We start from the raw sequence: 20,099 nt of genomic DNA, 5'->3' as shown, positions 1-20,099 counted from the left end.
AGTGTAAGTCATGATTTTATGTTTTCTTGTTCAATTTTTTTTAGAGAATTGTAAAAATGGTTTGAAAGTAATGTCTAATATTTTAACGATTTATTTCTAATACTGTAATGCTATATGTTATAGATTTAAGAAGACTTTGCCTACATATAAAAAGTTTACATCCACCCATCTAGTATTGGTGGCTACGAGATGGAAGATTTTTATATTATCTGTTGAGAATAGCATACATGCTGTGCTTCTGAATACAAATTCACATAAATGCTATGACATTCAATTAGCAAGGCTATCTATTCTTGCACACAATAAAGCTTAAACAGTTAAAAAACATTCTTTTTCAAAGATGGAATAGAAAGTGAACATTGTTCCTGTTCTACAGAAACTGTAATCTATCTACCTCCCTATCAAAGACACCCATATTCTGAAAAAAATATATAGGAAAGATTTAAAAGTATTTTACAACATACCTCACCCCCATACTTGATATTTTTGCTCTGCCTTTCTCCAAATCAGAAAGACTTGACCCTGGAGCATAGGAGGGGATGAATACTTCAAATACCCTTGAGCATCTTCCTAATTATTTCTTGCATGTTTGTGCAAAAAGAAACCACAACTTTTTTCAAAACCAATCTTTATTATTTTTAAAGGCAACTAGAAGTATTTTCAGAACTATTTCTCAAGCAAAAAGGATTTTTTTTTTATTTGACAAAGTAATTAATGTATGAGGGGGGAAAAATCTGGCATTTTATTTTTTTAAACTCTGTTGTGTTCCTCAACCAGATCAGATTTAATTAAAAACAGAAAACATACATCGATTATGGATTCAGACAAAATCACAAGAGCACAGAACAGGAAACATTCAAAAATTCTAGAAGAGACCAAGACTTAATTACTGTTAGCTTCTCAGCCCTAAGAGCAAAAAATTAGTATAGACAGAAAACTAAAAAAAAAAAAAGTTTAATTGCATTAGTTATCAATGAACAGTTCAGCAAGGTGTTCAAGCGAATACACATGCTGTAATTACATTTAAGACCTGCTATTCCAGCACTTTACCTCTCCCTCTTCATAGCTCGACCTGCACAAGTATCAATATTGTAGTATGACATTAACAGAAGATATAAAACCAATATTAGAGATTGATGACTGGGATATATGAAAATACGAAAACATCCAAATGATGGAATAAAGGTAATGCCATCAAATCTTAAGGATCTGTTGAAGATATGTAGGCTTATTAGGATTCTCACAATCACAGAATCCAGAGTTTCAGCATGTAACAAACCTGTACAGTATATCTTCATTATGAACTGTTTAAAGAACAAATGAAAGATGATGATAGAATTAAGTTATTTTTCCTTCCACAATATTAAGAAGTTAAGCCAGGCAAGAATGTTTAAAAGTGAAATCAGTACAACAAGATCCGCAACCACTGAATTCAATGAAGTTATTAATGTTGATAGAAGCATTTGCCCAACACATCTTGACAAACCTGTTACTCTGCTAAACATTGATTGTTACGTTGTCAAGCTTTAATAGCACTTGTACTAATAGTTAATGCCAAAACATGCAACAGTAAGGGTAAGGGTGTTTCCCTCTGTTGCAGGGATCTGATTTATTAAGAGATTGATTTTTAGATGTCTTAAGTCACCCTTGTGAATGTAAAAAGTGAATATGAATTATGTACTATTTCTTCTAGTGAAAACAAAAATGCTGAGCTTCATCTGCTCATGTTAGATTCCAGTTACTGGGAAGAAGAAACTCAACACCATTATTTTTTTAAAAAAACCAATTATCTTCCCTTGCTTCCCCTATTAAAAAAAATAAACCCAAACCACCCACCCTACACTTTTTGGTACAATCTACTGGAAGCTTACATGTAACGAAATATAAAAGTGATCTGCACTGCTGTTGAGTAAAACAGAGCAAAGGTGGTGGTGGGGAAGTGTTTTTCAAACAGAACTTGGATACAATCGTGAACTGGCTGCCATTTATTTCTGAAACATGGAGGGAGAGTTTTACCCAGTGCACTCCAGTTCTCTTAAGAGACTCAGAGGTACAATGGTGTGTTATTGCAACGTACAGTAAATGATCAAGACTTCCCCCATGTCTTGCAACCAAAGAGGATTTTATGGTTGACTTCCAAATTTGGCTGATAGTTTGCCAATGAGATTCATGACTTTGGGGTTATTCTGGTACTTTGACATGTTTGCTGGGTTCTGGGCAACATCTTGAAAAGCTGCCATAACTTCTGGATCCTGGAATACAAAAAGGAAAATGTGTAAAATTAAAGTAATGATATTGTCTCTGAATTAGCTTTGCATACAAAATACAAAAGATACTATTTCAGATTCATCATACATTTTACTCATAAACCCCAAACGGATCTGTACTGAGTTGAAATGAGGGCAGCTGGAGAGATTTGTCAGAAGCAAAGAAGACCTCAACACAGTATGAAAAGTAAAAGAAGAACAGTTGGGAGCCAGGATCAGCAGGATGAGCTTAGCCTGGCCACAAATGGCACTATGGGGGCAGTTGCTGTGTACTTGAGCCATGAAGAGAGGAGGGTAAGAAATAAAATAATTATAATTATTAATATTACTTTGCCTATTACAGGCAGTGACACTGCTGCAATAGGATCAGGCTGAGTACAATGCTGCTCTATCAGCTAGCTCAAGTGTGCACTGTTTAAAGTGCATGTTTCCCCAGCTCTCCTCCAACACTTAATGCTTCTCCAGTTAGAGGATAAAATGTAAACAGGACCCCTGTGTAGACATATGAAGACTTTGTAAAAAGGAGCTTCTTTTTTCACAGGCTTTCTTAACGGATGTTTGTAGATGCAAAAGTGAAAACAGGAGAAAATATACTGTTTGCTGATTATTACCAAAGCAGGAAAACTATTATACTCAGAGCATTTCTGAACCAAAAAGGCAGCATAAAAATGGGTGGAAATAAATAATTAATAGAAACAGCAAAAGTGGGGGGGGGGGGGGGATTGCTAAGAAACAAGCACAGCACCTATGCAGAATCAGGGGTCCACATGTCTCTCAGCTTTCATTGAATATTAGCTTTGTCTCACCTGCATGGCTGCGAGAACTTCAGGATCACTAAGAATTTCATTGAGTCCTGGCATACCCCCCATCCCAGGCATGCCACCAGGCATTCCACCAGGCATGCCGCCAGGCATTCCACCAGGAAAACCACCTGCAAATAAAAGGGGTATTTTTCAGAGAAAGAAAATGATGTTAAATGATAAATTTCCTAAAATTTTCCTCTTTTTGGAAACCTTCATGTATCAGGATCAGGGGCCTGTTATAAAGTGGTTTAGTTAACTACTACTTGATGATTTTGATCTGAAAAGGACTTTCATCTGAAAGACAATATATTTGATTTGATGCTAAAAATTGTGCATTAGGGTAAACCTTTGATTTTCTGATATGTTTTACTGAGATGCCTCCAGCCTAAAGTGGGACCCAAGAAGTGAAAAGGGCAGTTTTAAGCTGGATGAGCCCCTGGGAGCAACATCTATCCTTAGCCCCTTTCAGTTATTCCCTGCTATGTGCTATAAGCTGATATTTATTTATTACCAGTAATTTATTTATATTCCACATTGCCTCTCTTAAAATAGACCTAAAGTGGCTAACAATGTTTTTAAAAAATATTTATAATTTAAAACCAAAAACCATTGAAATAGAATGAAATACAGGGATGTTAAAAAGAGTTACAACCATGAAATCATTAAAAAGGAATATAACTAGCATAAAAACTTCATCAGCAAGACTGCAATATATTTAAAGGAATTGGAGGGGGGTACAGAGCAGATATTAAGAATGACTTTTTGTCTGATGCGTAAAAGAAAGTGATATTTAAGTGAGGGAGATTCTGAGTCATAGCGAAGCAGCAGTCCACGATCCGAAAACAGTTCCTCAGATGGGAAGCTACAGCCAAGCAGGCCACCTGCTTCTGGATTTCACTCCCCTCACCTCTTAGACCTTCATTTAACCAAATGATATGAAATAAATTCCTACCTGGGAAGCCACCTGGGAAGCCACCAAACTGAGGACCTCCTGCCTGTCGACGTGCCTCTTCCTCCTGCAAAGAATCACAAGAACAGTCCACATACAAGGTGGATAATTTACAAAGATCAGAGGACTACACTCCCCATAGATGCTGAAAAGCAGTTCCTGTCATTTTCAGACATTCCATGTCCCCACTCTTGACTGGACACTTCCACTCATGCCCTCCACATGCTTAAAATGGCCTCACCCATCCCCTAGAAATGACCTGAGGGTGGAAAAACAGCCTTGGGGTAGCTGCAGGCAGACTGCAGGCCACACACTGTCCACTCTTGCTCTACCAATCTCCCAGGCTAGTCTGTAGAAATAGAACAAGCTAGTCTGTAGAAATAGAACAAATGGTCTAAGTGGTTATAAATAGATTTTAGGCCCATATGCTCCTGACATTCCAGCAGTTATGACACTGCTTCAGTCAAGCTTAATACAAAACAGATGGATTTTACAAAATATTGATTATTTAATCTCTATATTGCCTGCTACTTCCTCACATAATTCCATCAGTGGATTTTAAATTACACTGCATTTTAATTCTCTGCAGCTACAGACTAAGATAAACACAGGATACAAAACACAGAAGAGCAATGAACCATGATACATACTATTGTTCCAGGACCAGCTTTTATCACAGCCGGAAAAACAACTCCCACATTTTCCACAAAGTGCATTACAGAATTCACATTCACATATTTTGATGCTTGATGTGATAATAAGTTCCTAGTATACACATTTTTTAAAAAGTTCTTACCCTCTGAGCTCTTTCATGTTCCTCCCGGGCTTTCTTTACTCTTTCCATCCTTTCCCTGATTTCTTTTTCTTCACGCTTTCGTTCATATTTTCTTCTGTGTTCTGCAATCTTCTGAGCCTGAAGCACATGAAAGAGAGCATTCATAATATATTCTGAAGTTAAGTGCACAATGCAGTACTTGTTTCAAACTCTACTCATCATATCTATTTTAACTGATATGTACTCTGCCAAGTCTCTCAGAGAGAACTAATAAACATTATTATTTTTATGTTTTAAATGTCCTCATACAGAATTTACAAAGAAAAACAGAAAAAGCAACAATAAAAAGTAGTTAATCAGGGGAAAAGTGCAGAAAAAGTCTAATTACCCACTAGTTACTACACCTAAAAGAAACAGGACATGGTACAAGTCTTTGGGAGAGTGGACATGGACCCTGAGTGAAAAGAAAGGTCTCATAGATTGCTGACTGAAATATCCTATAGAAACCATCACAGACTGGACATAAAGTAATTCTGCTGGCTATCAATATGTTACAATTCAAACTGAAGGTGGCAATGATAACATTTCAAGCCCTGATCAGTTTGGGACATCATACTTGAAGGAGCTATAAATGCTTTCTTAGAGGCTGAGGTTCGCTGAAGAGGCTTTTCTTTGTGTCCCATCAGTGGAGCCATTACACTCAACAACAGCAACTACAAGACTTTATTATGGTCCATGACCAGCACAGAGTGGGGCACAAACACCCTGACCATTACACTCAAAGCATATAGAAAAGGGTGCTGTGACACCCCACCTGTGGAATACCCTTCCTTTGAGAGATCTGATAGGTATCAACATTAATTACATATTAATTTAATATTCCGCCTTTCTCCCAATCTGGGATTCAACCTCTTAAAAAATGGAACACACTAAAAAAAAATCTTAGTGCAAATGGTACATCTTTTAAAACTGAAATTAAAAACAAAAGAAAAGCAAATTTTAAAACACATTTAAAACTTAATAAAATTTAGACAGAACACTCTATTAAAATTCATATTTTAAAAACACAAATGAAAAGGCCTTTATCTGCTAGCAGAACAACAGCGGGAAGAAGCCCAAGTAAACCTCTCAAAAAAAGTGGGTTCCACAACTTGGGAGCAGCCACTGAGAATGCTCTTTTTGTGATTTTGATGGGACCAAGTGTAAACCCTTCCTCACATATTTTAAAGCTTATACAGGTTCATACAAAAATATACGGTCTTTTAGAAAGCCTGGATCAGAGCCATGTAGGTGTTAAAGATCATAACCAGCACTTTGATCTCTACCCAGAAACAACTTCTAAATAAAGTGTTTCAGCATCTTTTTGCAAAAACATTCAAAGACCTCTGATGATAGTAGCTCAAGGTCTGCCTTATCAAGGACTAGCTTAGCTCACTTGATCGTTCGTCTTGTAAAGTATTTGTGACTTTTGAAAAGCAGAAGAAAAGTATGTTTCAACAGTTTTCACAGCAGTTGGTCCTGCCCATTTTCAGGCACAGGCATTTCCTAATTACATCTGCCATATTATTCATGTAAAAACCAGGCGATCAAGAGAATCCATATTGACAAGCACATCAGAGACATTTCTAAGTCCTAGTAATTTAAACTCTGCCTGAAAGAAATGCAGAAAAGGAGTACAAGAAACCACCATCTGTTCAGCAGTACTCTTCAATGAAGTAGATAGAATATGCAAGACTCAGGATTGCTGAAATAAACTATTATTCTACATATTAAGCATGTAAAGATAATATGATGGCATTAGCAGCTCCACCTACATAATAGTAGAGAAAAGGTACAGGACAGGGGTTTCAAATCTAAGTTTCAGAAATGTTTAATTACATGTATGATCATAATCCACTAAAATGAATAAAGTGCTATTGCATGCTTTCTATAAGGTGAAATATTTCCCCCTATTGATTTCTCCTATAATACAGTGGGGCCTTGGTATCGCTGGTGTTTGATTTCCCCTGTAGATACGAACGTCTGTGGATGATCTAGTCCAATTTTATAAAATTGCATCGTAAAAGGTGTCCCTTCAATAAAATGGTAAAATCAATATTTGTTTTGGGGGCATTTAAAAAATATTGTCAAGCCATAAATGGTTAAATCCATGGATACGGAATCTGTGGATATGGAGGGCTTACTATATTCAGGTCACATAATGCTACATCACAAATATCAGTAAAATATTAAAATATTATGTTTTTATTTATAGGCTATGATTATAAATAGGAGTGACTCTATGGAGAGAATGTTGCAGAATTTTCTAAACTACAAAAGCTGACAGCAGTCCTTGTGGAAGATCAGCAAAGCAAGTAAAAAGCATTGTACCCAAAGCACTCATTTTGCATTTTACAGAACAACTGTATTTGCTCCTTTTTCAATTAACATATTTATATTGGGAGGAGATGCTCTCATGTATGTATACACATAAACACACATGCATATTTGCAGCCCATGTTACAACTGTTAACAAAAACATGCAGAGGATGAGGATCAATTTGGTTTGGAGCAATGAGATCATATAATTCCAACAAGCACTGCGTTCTGGTGCATGTTCCATATAATACTGCAGAAATAAAACTTTCACTATGGAAAGCAAAGCCTTTCTTCCTTTTTTTACTCACTCGTGGCTGCACTTCTTTCAGCATGGCACTAGCATCTTCATCGTAATCCAGTTTACAGGCCAGAGCCAAATCGTGTGCAGCTTCTTCCCAGTGACCCAGGAGCCTGATAGTGGAAAGATTCCAATCCAAAATTCAGTATTTGTTCCCAAGTAAAACATATCATTTGTCCTAAAAGAAAACCCACGGGTATGCTCTCGGTTAATTACTATGCCATATTATTTTTTGGTGTCTAAAATGTTAATTATTTTTAAATTTAACACTTAGGAAACAAAGGTTATTTATCCTACACCCCACAAATGTTACTTCCTACAAACGGTTAAAATGCAAGGATGACATGCTGCAATTTTGATTTAAAGGCATACTCCAACAGCTGGACTAATTCATTATGATTATATTTATATAAAGTTCAAACCACAGGGCACAACAGTGAACATAATTCAAATAGCTTGTTTGGTTATGCCATTCGCAGAATTAAGACCCAATTAAAAGACCAGTATACCATTTACTCATATTATAATAGAAAACTAAATCAGAATATTTCATTTTCCTTCATCAGAAATTTCAGTTTCTGTACCTGTGAGCTTTTCCTCGCCATTTGTAGGGCTGTGCTGAATCAGGGTTTATCTGAATGGCTCTATCACAATCCCTTATGGCAGCATTTGGCTTCTGCATTTTCACAAATACACTGTCAACATCAAAAAAGCATGCAGATTTCATAAATAATTAGCTACACACTGTTTTAGTGTTTAGGCTAGAAGCAAACAAAAAGCGCAATCAGTTGAAAATATCGATTTTATTTATTAAATCCTTTAGTTTCAATATTTCATGTATATTCTACACTAAAAAGAAAAACAATGATGTAACAGTGTAAAGATTTCCATATTTTTCCAGGACCATAAATTAGTACTGGCTGACTATCCCTTAACCAAAATAAATGGGACCAAAAATGATATGGATTTAGGAGTACCTACATCTGTATATATCTACACAATGAGATATCTTGGATATCTACGTCACATTAATTAGTCCATACTGGACTGTGTTTGTGTACAAACAATTTTATACTTACACAAGTTTTCAAGTTTTAACACTTACCTGGCTCGTTTGGCATACAAGATAGCCAGATGAGGATTTAGCTTAATGGCTTCTGTAAACAGATCAATGGCTTTCTGCAATTCACCTGAAATACCAATAAAGCTTCAATTACAAACCCCCCAAAATAAGTCCGTACATGTCTGATATAGTCATCTACTTTTAGATAATTAAGAAACCTAACCATGCAGGCAATTTTCAATGAAGGGATACATTTTTGGATTATTTCAGACAGCTAAGCTCACAATTCAATCTTTAAAAGAAAGAAGTGTTTCATATATTCTTTATTAGTAAATGTTTAATTTTCCTAAAAAGAGAACCTAAGGAGCTTACCTTCACCTAACGCATTAATAGCTTCCATCTTCTTTTCATTAGCCTGGTCTATCATTTCTTCTGATACCTAATAAGACAAAAAGGTGAAGACACTGGAATGAAGAGGAAGTGTTTCTTGTTTTAAAATTTTAAGATACCGTATCAATGTGACTAAGATGCTTCCGAGGGTATTTAACTAAAAACAGATCTGAGTTATTTTTCTGTGCATTGAAGTACTCGTTCCCAAAGTTGGCGGAATACTTACTACACACTTATCATTGTTTACTTGTTAAATTATAACTGACATTTTGTAAAGTTATCCCATCAAGAAAGACTAACCAATTTATCTGAAAAGCAGAATGTGGTTTACTACAAATTTCAAACTCATTGAAATTTACCTCAACATTTTCATCACCCATTGCCTGAGGTTCATCATTGTCAGGTTCAATCACCCCTTCATTATCAATGTCTGCAAATAAACAGTAATTGATTATCAATAACTACAGTTATAAGATGTAAAAATAGCTCCATAACTCCACAGATTTTGAAATGTTAATAAGTCACCTAAATCACTCTCTTCGCTTTCTGGCTCTGTTGGTTTTGGAGGTTCTTCTGGTGGTTTCTTTTCTTCAGCTTTTTCCTAATGAGAAATTCATCCAATCACTGACATGCTCATTTAAATCTTCTCTCAAAGAACAGTGTTACAGAATGCGAACACAATCCTAAAAGGAATAGTGTGTCATAAGTGCTTTATTACACTTTAGAAAGGTTTAAACCAGCGTCAAGGAGAACATGTGCAAACTTAATGACAGTTTTATGTTTGCATTAAACTACTAGAATTTCAATTCACTTAAAATGCATTCAAGAGCAGGTGGAAGCACTGGCAGAAAAGAAGCAGATCTGAGAAGCAGTGCATTTAAATTGGTAAAGATTAATGTTTGCTAATAGCAGAATAACTTCTACCAATGGCCAGAACTGGGGGGAAAAACTACACCACAAATTGCACATTTTATAATGAAACTTTTTTTAAGAGCAGCACCCTTTGCCCCCTCTAAAGGTGGTAGAAAAATTATCAAGAAAAACAGTAAGAACTTTCAAGGGCTCAAAACTATAAATGCAATCAGTGGGATTTGCTTTCTGGTAATGTTTTTTCAGTACTGCAACCTTACTTTTATAATTCAGCATAATGAGTAAGAGAAGGTACAAACTCCTACCTTTTATGCTTCATAAACACATGCATTTAAGTTACTGGTAGCTGGCAGATGGAAAATCCCCTGTCCAACTTATGGGACAGGGTAATGGTGATGGCAGGCATGCCCGCCTGCTTGTCAAGGGAGCCTTGCATTCGCACACTTCAGGTGTACCAGTTCTCCCCTCAGTCGAAATCAGGGGTGAACCTCATGGCTTGCTCCAATTGGCTGAGCGAGGTGGACTGAGTGAAGATCTCTTCACTCAGGTCTGCCTACCAGCTATGTAAGTCCATTCCTCTGGCTCAGTTGCCTTCGAGCTCTGGAAAGCAAAGGTCCAGAGGAGCAGCAGAACCTGGGGAAGACGCCCTAAGAGGGATGGCGATGGAAGAAGTAAAAGAGGACAGACGAGGAAAGCGGTGGCATGAGCAACGAGGGACAAGCTCCCGTGCCTAATGTTGCACAATAGACCTTGTCAGGGTTACGAGAGCTGAGGGAGTGGTCCAGTTGAGATGCAGCAGCCGCTGGACTCCCTGACCTTACTGGGTCATTCTTAAGGCCAAGTAATTGGATCACCTGGCCTGGGAGGCTAACAGCCTTGCCAACAGACAAGCTACCTCTACATAGAGGGAGGCTGGCAGAGAGATGTGAGGGCCTGGCAGTAGTCTCGTCCAACGGCCCCCACCCAGTTGACGAGCAAGTGGTCTGAGTCCAGGTCACCACCTTGTCAATGCTGCCTACCCTTTGGGAAGAAAACATTGGAGAGCGCTTTGCAATTCCAGGTCATCTGGTTAAGGGACAGTGAACTGGACATAAGAATCAGGTGGTCCAAAACAGACCAACGGGGCCAGAGGGTTGACTTCACTATTCACATTTTGGAATCTGGGGTGCTTTATTTATTTATTTAAAATTTTTATATCCCGTTCTTCTCTACCTCCATGGAGGGACTCAGAACGGTTTACAACAGCAAAAATTCAATGCTACACAATAAATAACATTTTAAAAATAAAATACATAATAAATAAGTTATAAAATACACTTAAAAGACAGTTTGCCAAGTTAAAAACATCATCCAACTAAATCCAAACATTGTGGTCCAATAACTCTTAATCTTTACCGGTTCAATCCATCAATCTGCGAATGCCTGATTCCAAAGCCAGGATTTCAGTTGCTTCCTGAAAGTCAGGAGGGAGGGGCAGACCTAACCTTGTTGGGGAGAGTTCCATAGCTAGGGGGCCACCACAGAGAAGGCCCTGTCTCTCATCCCCACCAAGTGCAACTGCAAAGGTGGTGGGACTGAGAGCATGGCCTCTCCAGAAGATCTTAAACTCCTGATGGTTTATAGGGGAAGATACGCTCGGACAGATAAACTGGGCTGGAACTGTGTAGCTCTTTAATATGCTTCATGTATAGTAGAGACACCTCCCCGGCCTGCTTTTTTCCCCTCTTGGACGGGACTCCTCACTCGAGATTCCAGTTCATAGCCATTTTTTGTCAGGCACTAAGCAAGTTCAGTCTCCTGGACAGGGGCAGCTACCACAGTTGCGGAGGGAGGGATCTCAATAAATGTCATTAAAAGGCTGGGATGCTGGAAATCCTCCACTTATATATCCTATATACAGCCAGGCTGCTTCCTATAGGGTCCAGGATATAGTTTTATATTTCTGTAACTTGCATTCCAGATTCAGGATATGGACAGGCAGCTGTGGCAGTTGGGTGACTCCATGGCTGGAACAATTATTTTGGGATGTGATGGCAGGATAAAAGATAATCAGTGAGGGACTAGGAGTCAGCAGACCAGCTGTCACACTTGCACGGCATAGCATTGGACCTGTACATTGTCATCCAGCATTGGTGGCATAGGACGTTGTTGATCATGGACTGTTATTGGGTGCAGCTAGTCCTAGGATTGGCAAGTCCCCCACAGTTTGGGGTCATCTTTTTTGCAGTTGGCCATGGCCCTGGATCTGGTACTGGCTTGTCTCCCTCTCAAATAGGCATCATTCGAGTGCCCTGCAAGGGTCTTGGCAGTGCAGGGAACCTGAAGCGACGTTGGATGGGTTCCTGCACTTGATGGCTAGGCTCTGGACTCTTCCAGAGATTCCCAGCTTTGCATCATTGCACCAGCAGCTGGGCTGTGATCCAGGACCTATGTATGGCTGCCAACCCTATTTAGCTGGAGAGTGGGGGGAGGCTGATGTGAAGACCAGCTATTTAAGCCAGTGCACCTGCCCCCCCCCCCCCTTTTTGGTTCTTGTTTCGACTATGTAATTGTCTTGTCACAACTTTGGGGGCAATTGATATGGACTCTTGATCTGGTACCGGTTTATTTCCCTCTCAAATAGGCATAATTAAAGTGTCCTGTGAGTGGTGTGGCAGTGCAGGTAACCTGGAGTGGTGTTGGATGGGTTCCTGCGCCACACCCCTCTTGCTGGCTGTCAGGGGCCAGCTGGGCTCTCAACCCTTCCAGAGATTCCCTGCTTTGTGTCACTGGACTGTCCAATTGGGTGATCCAGGACCCATGTATGGCTGCCAACCCTATTTTCAGCTGTAACGAATACACAAATTGTGGCCTTTGTTATCCCAATATGTTTTGTTTGGCTGGTTTTTGCTGGGAACAGGGTGGTTGCCCTGTGAACACAACTACAACAAAGGTAGACTTGCAAGGGCATGGCCCACAATGTTTCTCTATGAAGCAATACTGGCTCGTACACAAATGTTGTCCACTCGTCTAGATAAAACCTTACATACAAATATTCAAAGTACAAAGTATACATCAAGCTCCATCAGATCTTCAAGGCTCTTTATTTTCAAATGGCTTCTGGTGACTGTTGCATTTTGCTTTGTTATAAGACTGCTGATGGTTTGAGTGCAATGCCTTTTGGGTTTCATTATTTTGAGGATGGGATATCTTATTATTGCCAATTATACTTCACTGCAAGCCACTATGATGTAGCTTTGCTCCCAAATAAGCAATTGTTACTTTAAATAGTCTTTAAAGGGCTAAGAAAAACACAGGAAAGGATTTTAAAGGCTAGTTGGTAGATTAAGCTTCTGAAAGTGTAACACAAAAGTCTTTAAACTGCTTCCAGAAAAATGACAGAGGAGCCATTGGTCTCCTCAGAGAATCACCTCAAAAGAAAATATCATGTAACCCATGGAAACCAACTTAAGTCTCCATAAGCTTTTTATAGGGTACGCTATAAATGCTGTTAGAAGAATCATAGGGGTACATGACTTCACACAGGATAGCCATGGAAACAAGTAAGAATCCAACACATTTTTACTGAAAAATATAGAATTGGATGTTGAGCCATTCCTAATCAGCTTTTTGAAGTATGAAACAAATGTAGTGATATAAACTCACATATTTATTTTCAAAAACAGACCCTTTCACACTGTTTTGAAAAGTAATCAGAACACTATGCCCTGAAATGTGAAATAAAAATCCTTCACATAAACAGTAAGTGCTTCCCTGTTCTAGAATCATATGTAAGTATTTAAAAGGCATAGTAGCAAACAAGCTAATGTCTTACCTTATTGTGCCCTTCTGTTGAAGTGTTGCACGGAGGCGGTGGAATTGTGCCTCCCATGCTTTATAACAGAAAAAAAGACACCAATTAGATACAGGATTTGAGGTACAGTATTTTGGACTACAATAAGAACTGCAGTTAAGTTGGCAGCATCTTACAGTGACAGTCCACCCATGTATTCAAAAACTAATGTACTAGAAAATATCTTGAAATGTATTAGTTTCACTCTTAACACTTCTCAGAAACATTTCATTAGAATTCAGACCAAGTTGGGAGAAACTATGACCTATGGGCAGTATGTGATGCAGTGAGCATGTTTCAGCCTCCTGACCCAGAAAAGATACAAAATATGAATAGAGATTAATACCTTTCTCGAAACAACTTGTACTTTAACTCCAAACCAGGTATTTCTACAGGCTTAAGCCATGATGTGCAAAGAGAAGTCAACTTAAGCTATTTTAACAGTAACATAAGAACTCTTTCCATCAAGAGATGTGGAATGCAGAGCAACAACAGCATCTACTGCAAATAATATCATTAATTTGCTTAGTTTGCAAACCACAATCTATGTCTTTCGCTGCCCCAGGATGGAAAGCAAAATGCAGGAGAAAAACATCACAGCTTCTACATCAATAAATTTGTGGCGTTATGTTCTTTCTCAGAAAGCCATGGGAGTTAAAATGATGTCCAACAAAATTAATTTTACCGTTGTAGAGTCAGTCATATTCACCAACTAATTCAATTGATCTACTCTTGTAGGAAAGCAACTACATTTAGCCTGTTGCTTCAGCATTTATTTCTTAAAATTGAAAATTGAAAAACATATGAGACAATCCCATACTGGGTTAAAAATATCTAAGTCCACAATTTTCAACACTGCAAAGGACAGTTGATTCAAAATAAAAAATCAAAGAGCAAAAGTAACAACAGGAAAAATGTAAATAACCTAGATGTTCACTTTAGCTAAGAAGTCATACTACTGAGCAGACACAGCTACAGCAAGAGCAATCCTGGAGGAACTCCAATTATAATTTTTGTTACACTGCTCCACACCACTTTGAAATGCATGTCTTTGCACTACAATTTAATCATACCTTCATTTAAAGATGCCTGAAGTCAAAGTTATCCTACTGTTAATAATCTGGTTTGGTTCTGGACTATGAAGCAATTCTTCATTGCAGTTTTGAATTTATTTCTCAAATATATGTTGGATGCATAAATGGCACTCTTGGCAACGTAACATTACTATCAAACAGGGCCTAAAACCCCAAAGGGGACATTTTAACAGCCAATTCTGCTGCCGTGTTGAGAGAGATGGGTAATCCAGTTCAGTGCTTCAAGGCCTAAAATACACAACAGTATGGGAAAAGCTCTGTCTTTCCAACTATTACAAGGGAAGGCTTTCAAATTGAACACATACGACAGTCAATCCACCCGTACTGTCATTTTTATATGTTTTAGAAAACATGGTTTAATAGTTTTATTTTTTACAATGAAAAAACTAAGTAACTCAGAGTTTAGAGCTAAATCAATACCTACATTTTCCCAAAGACAAATTTCTAAGTAGAAGAGGGAAAACCAGGAATAGGTACAGACAGTCCTCTAGTTACAAACATCCAACTTACAAATGACTCATAGTTAAGAATGAGAGTGAAACAACACTAGAAGGGAAATGCTGCTCAGAAGGGACATTCACTCCTGAAAGAGTTATTATGAGAAAAAGATGTCTCCACTGAAGCTTTAATCACCAATCCTTGTTTCCACAACAAGCCAATTTTTTCAAAAACCAACTACCACAGGGACAGAAAGTGAGGTGAAATCTGAACAGGGGTAAAGACAGCAAAACAAACACTACAGGGGTGTTAATATTTTCCTATGCTATCAAAAGTGGACACTCCCCCCACCCCCACCCCACTCTATATATATGACTGGAGTTAGACTTATACCCATTAAGATTTGCATACAAATTAAACTTATGAACAAACCTACAGAAACTATCTTGTTTATTATTTGAGACATGTATGTAATAGGATTTAAAAGTGGGTAGGATTTCAGTAAGGCAAATGACCAGGTTTCCCACCCAGAAATGCAGCAATTCATCCCCTAAACCAGTATCTTGCTCATGGAAAAATACTGAAGAAGCAATTGGAGAGTTAGGCAATCTATTATGCAAAACACTATATAGTTGGTCCTCTGTATCCATGGATACAGAGGATCCACAGCTTGAAAATATTCAAAAACATTTCAAAAGCAAATTTCAATTGTACCATAAGGGACACCATTTTTCTAAGCCATTGTATATGCCATGGGATTCCTGGAACCAAACCCGAGCAGAGACCAAGGACCCACTGTAATTTCTTCTCTTCCAGGTAGCACAGAACTCTGTAGGGGTACCTCTACATTGTAGAATTAATTAAGTTTTAATTGCAATGGCTCCATGCTATGGAATAGTGGAAGTTGTACATTTGGTTAAAAAAAAAAAGGCTAAAGGCCTTCTAAAACTACTGCTTCTGTGATTCAATGCTTTGAGTCATGGCAGATAAAGCGGTCTCAATCTGCAGTAATTTCAGTGTTGATGCAACCTAGGACAGGTTTTTCATCATAGCTCCTAGCTACCTACTTTCTTCTCTGGCTGGTCTACAAGGGTGGGTGTCTTCACTGCACTTTAACTGCCAGGGCTCAATGGTCTGGAAACCTGGGAGCTGTTTGGTGAGGTACCAGCATTCTTTGGCAGAGAGGGCTAACAACTAGCTCCATGCTGCAGATTTTGGAAATGTGAGTCTTCTTCAAGCCTTCTCTAGTAATGTTTATCTATGATCCTGTTGCTTACTGTTTGTATGGGTGTTCTGGTATGCAGCTTCGTTTATTCTATGGTTCCTGAGAAGATATACAAGGGGCTTCAGACCACATGATCACTGCAGACCAGACAACTATAGACTATTACAGAACTCGGATCACACACTTGTGCTTGCTGTTTTGCTGTAAGAGATGTCCTGGCTGGATGGCACAGATAATTATCTCAAACATATATGAAACTAGACTGATAAGTTTTGTACTATATATGTGGAACACATGAAGCTTGTGAGTAAACCAAATATATTATTTTTTATCAAAGTCTACTTCATTTTTGTCTCTTGAGTGCATGATATAAAACAAGTTGTTTTATGAGAGAGTATATATATTTTGCCCCCTGGTGGCTCAGTGGTTAAACCGCTGAGCTGCTGAACTTGCTGGCCGAAAGTTTGACAGTTGGAATCTGGGGAGTGAAGTCAGCTCCTGCTGTTAGGCCCAGCTTCTGCCAACCTAGCAGTTTAAAAACATGCAAACATGAGATCAATAGGTCCACCTTGGCGGGAAGGTAATGGCGCTCCATGCAGTCATGCCGGCCACATGACCTTGAAAGTGTCTACGGACAACGTCAGCTCTTCGGCTTAGAAATGGAGATGATGAGCACCATCCCCCAGGGTTGGACATGGCTAGACTTAATGTCACAGGAAACCTTTATCTTTACACATACTGAGAAGCACTTCTAAAGCTCTGTTTTTTAATGCACTGCAAAAATATCTGTTTTCCTAACAGATAAGAGATAACAGGTTATTCAGTCTAACAACTGAAACCATTGCCTTGCATAATTATATATGGTTGTCTTCCACAAGAGATGATTCTACTGTAAAGGGTTTTTGTCTCTTCTCTGAAAGGTCATGTTTTTCTAAAAATATTGTGATCTCCAAAAGGTTATGAACACCATTTTCCAAAAGCAGAATCGTGGAAGCCGTAGTTTTACAAGGTATTAATGTTCCTCTGCCAAAGAGTAGTTGTGTCTTCCCAAACCACAACTCCCGGGATTGCACAACATTGAGCCCTGGCAGTGGGAAAAACTGATTCAGAATTCTCTTTTCAGTGCCTTTCAAAACCACCTTCATTGGACTTCCCTGCCCCCATTTCCCTGGAATGGGAAAGAGTTCTGTTGGAAAATACTTCTCAGCCATTTTCCCTCTACGTTCTTTTCATCCATTCACTCTTCTGTCAGTAGGAATTGAGAGAATGTGTTTTCTAGGCTCCAGCCTTGCATAGCAGATTGAGCACTGGATCACGACCCCAGAGACTCTGGTAAACTGTGGCAACTCCCTGGTTAACCTTGGGCAAGTCACGCTCTCTCCGCCTCAGAAAAGCCCACGAGGCTGGCACTCAATGAAGCTACTTTATTTCAATGCTAACATAAGCCCTTCCCCCAGCACTAACTGCTGCTTTGGGCCAGAGTGAAGGGAGGGAGGGCAGGGGACAATTCATAGAATACATGGACCAGCCCATGCTAGAGCTCCCTGTCAGCCATAGAATCATAGAGTTGAAAGATACCTCATGGGCCATCCAGTCCAACCCCCTGCTCAGAAGCAGGAATATTGCATTCAAAGCACCCCTGACAGATGGCCATCCACCCTCTGTTTAAAAGCTTCCAAAGAGGGAGCCTTCACCACACTCCGAGGCACTGCTGAATGGCTCTCAGTCAGAAAGTTCTTCCTCATGTTCAGATGGAATCTCCTTTCCATCTTGTCTCCTGCATATGTCATCAGTGGGGGACCCCTCCCGCCAAGACCAACTGCCGCTCTGGGCCAGAGTGAAGAGAGAGGGGGCCAGGGGACAGTTCCACCTTGTTCCACCCTATACGGTTCCGGCCCAGCGTATCTGTCCGAACGCATCTCCCCTACGTCACACCTCGGAGTTTAAGATCTTCCGGGGAGGCCCTGCTCTCGGCCCCGCCTTTATCACAAGTGAGATTGGCGGGGATTAGGAGCAGGGCCTTCTCGGTGGTGGCCCCTCACCTATGGAATTCACTCCCTGGGGAAATTAGATCATCGTCATCCCTCCTTTCCTTTAGAAGAAAATTAAAAACATGGATTTGGGACCAGGCGTTTGGGCAATCTGGCAGATAAATAAAGGACAATGACGATTGATAGGAATGGAAAATGTGGAATGAAGCTATGGACTCTGAGTTGCGAACGTTGAGCATAAGATTGTTCTTTATTGACTGATACATATTGATTGTTCTTAACTGTTATAACTGTTTTTAATTGTTGTCTATATCTTATTTGTATTACTGTGTAGGCATCGAATTGTGCCTTTTGGTAAGCCGCCCTGAGTCCCCCCTCGAGGGTTGAGAAGGGTGGGGTAGAAGTACACGAAATAAATTGTCTCCTGTGCTATACTAATAATATAATATATTTTATATACATATAATATTTATAATATTATAATGTAATACAATATACTACTACTAATAATAATGTGATATTATAATTTTAGGTTCTTGTGGGTTTTTTCGGGCTATAGAGCCATGTTCTAGAGGCATTTCTCCTGACGTTTCGCCTGCATCTATGGCAAGCATCCTCAGAGAGTGAGGTCTGTTGGAATTAGGACAATGGGTTTATATATCTGTGGAATTGCTGGGGTGGGGCAAGGAGCTCTTCCCTGCTGCAGTTAGGTGTGAATGTTTCAGCTGATCACCTTCATTAGCATTTGAAGGCCTGCCTGAGCCTGGGAAAATCTCTTGTTGGGAGGTGTTAATCTGTGCCTGGTTGTTTCCTCTCTGTTGTTTTGCTGTTGTAATTTTAGAGTTTTTTTAATACTGGTAGCCAGATTTTGTTCATTTTCATGGTCTCTTCCTTTCTGTTGAAATTGTCCACATGCTTGTGGCTTTCAATGGCTTCTCTGTGTAGCCTGACATGGTGGTTGTTGGTGTGGTCCAGCATTTCTGTGTTCTCAAATAATATGCTGTGTTATAATTTTATATTTTATATTACATGTAATATTACAAGTAATATTACAATATAATGGTAGAGTACAATACAGTAATATATAATACTGATATTGTACCATGCTAATAATATAATATATTGTACGTATATGTATCTTGTAAGGCGCTCTGAGTCCCCTTCGGGGTGAGAAGGGCGGGATATAAATGTCATCAATAATTAAGCGATAAGCAGTACCAAACGGCATTCATTCGACAGCGTTAGATGCGGCCCTTCTTTGGCTCCCGTGGCGCCTGTTTGCTCGCTTACCTCTCCACCCATTCGCGGAAGAAGCCCAGCTCCTCGGCGTGAAGGAGGGTCGGGTTCTCCTTGCAGAGTTTGACGAAGGCCCGCAGCTCGGTCAGCTTCCGCGGGTCCATGGCTGACGGAGAGCCAAGGCCTCCGCGCTGAACAGCTCTCCCTCAGAGAGGCGCGCTAACCGAAGTTCCTTCCTTCCCTCTTTCCCTCCCTCCCTCGAGGCCCCGCTTGTCAGTCACGCGCCACTTCCGGCTCCTCCTTTCCCCGCCCCTTCCGGCTCCTCCTGTCAGGCCTTCCGCGCGAGCCCTCCGCCTCCTCCAATCCGCTTCTTCCCCTCGCTGAGGGCGCGGGGACCAGAATCTTCTAGAAATCGTATTTTAGGCGCCTATCGCAGTGCCTGTTTCTCTATCCTATTTATACTATGGGTAAAGGAATTCGTTGGCTTTAATTTACTAACGGATTATGCGA

At 39.5% G+C, this 20,099-nt stretch overlaps 1 protein-coding gene across 1 annotated transcript; it reads right to left on the bottom strand.

The window, feature by feature from the left end:
- Positions 1-938: 938 nt before the first annotated feature.
- ST13 (ST13 Hsp70 interacting protein) lies at positions 939-19,874 on the bottom strand. The gene is made up of 12 exons (XM_060777108.2): positions 19,644-19,874; positions 13,588-13,645; positions 9,429-9,504; positions 9,263-9,333; positions 8,886-8,952; positions 8,556-8,640; positions 8,035-8,145; positions 7,461-7,563; positions 4,816-4,932; positions 4,023-4,086; positions 3,074-3,198; positions 939-2,252 (listed from the first exon to the last, which is right to left on the bottom strand). The coding sequence occupies exons 1-12, from the start codon at positions 19,751-19,753 to the stop codon at positions 2,124-2,126; spliced, it is 1,116 nt and encodes a 371-aa protein (XP_060633091.1). The 5' UTR covers positions 19,754-19,874; the 3' UTR covers positions 939-2,123.
- Between the last annotated feature and the right edge of the window lie 225 nt (positions 19,875-20,099).

The sequence above is a fragment of the Anolis sagrei genome, chromosome 5, assembly GCF_037176765.1.
Source record: "Anolis sagrei isolate rAnoSag1 chromosome 5, rAnoSag1.mat, whole genome shotgun sequence".
NCBI classification, from domain to species: domain Eukaryota; kingdom Metazoa; phylum Chordata; class Lepidosauria; order Squamata; family Dactyloidae; genus Anolis; species Anolis sagrei.
Note: the sequence above shows the minus strand (reverse complement) of the source record. Positions and strands in the feature narration are given on the sequence as shown.

Bases quoted from the DNA above. Each gene is read 5' to 3' on its own strand.
- ST13 (XM_060777108.2), bottom strand. From the start codon at position 19,753: ATGGACCCGCGGAAGCTGACCGAGCTGCGGGCCTTCGTCAAACTCTGC. The intron at 9,334-9,428 runs GTGACTTATTAA...GTTTATTTGCAG, and splicing joins AAGCGAAGAGAGTGATTTAG to ACATTGATAATGAAGGGGTG. The intron at 8,953-9,262 runs GTAAATTTCAAT...TTGTCTTATTAG, and splicing joins TGGGTGATGAAAATGTTGAG to GTATCAGAAGAAATGATAGA.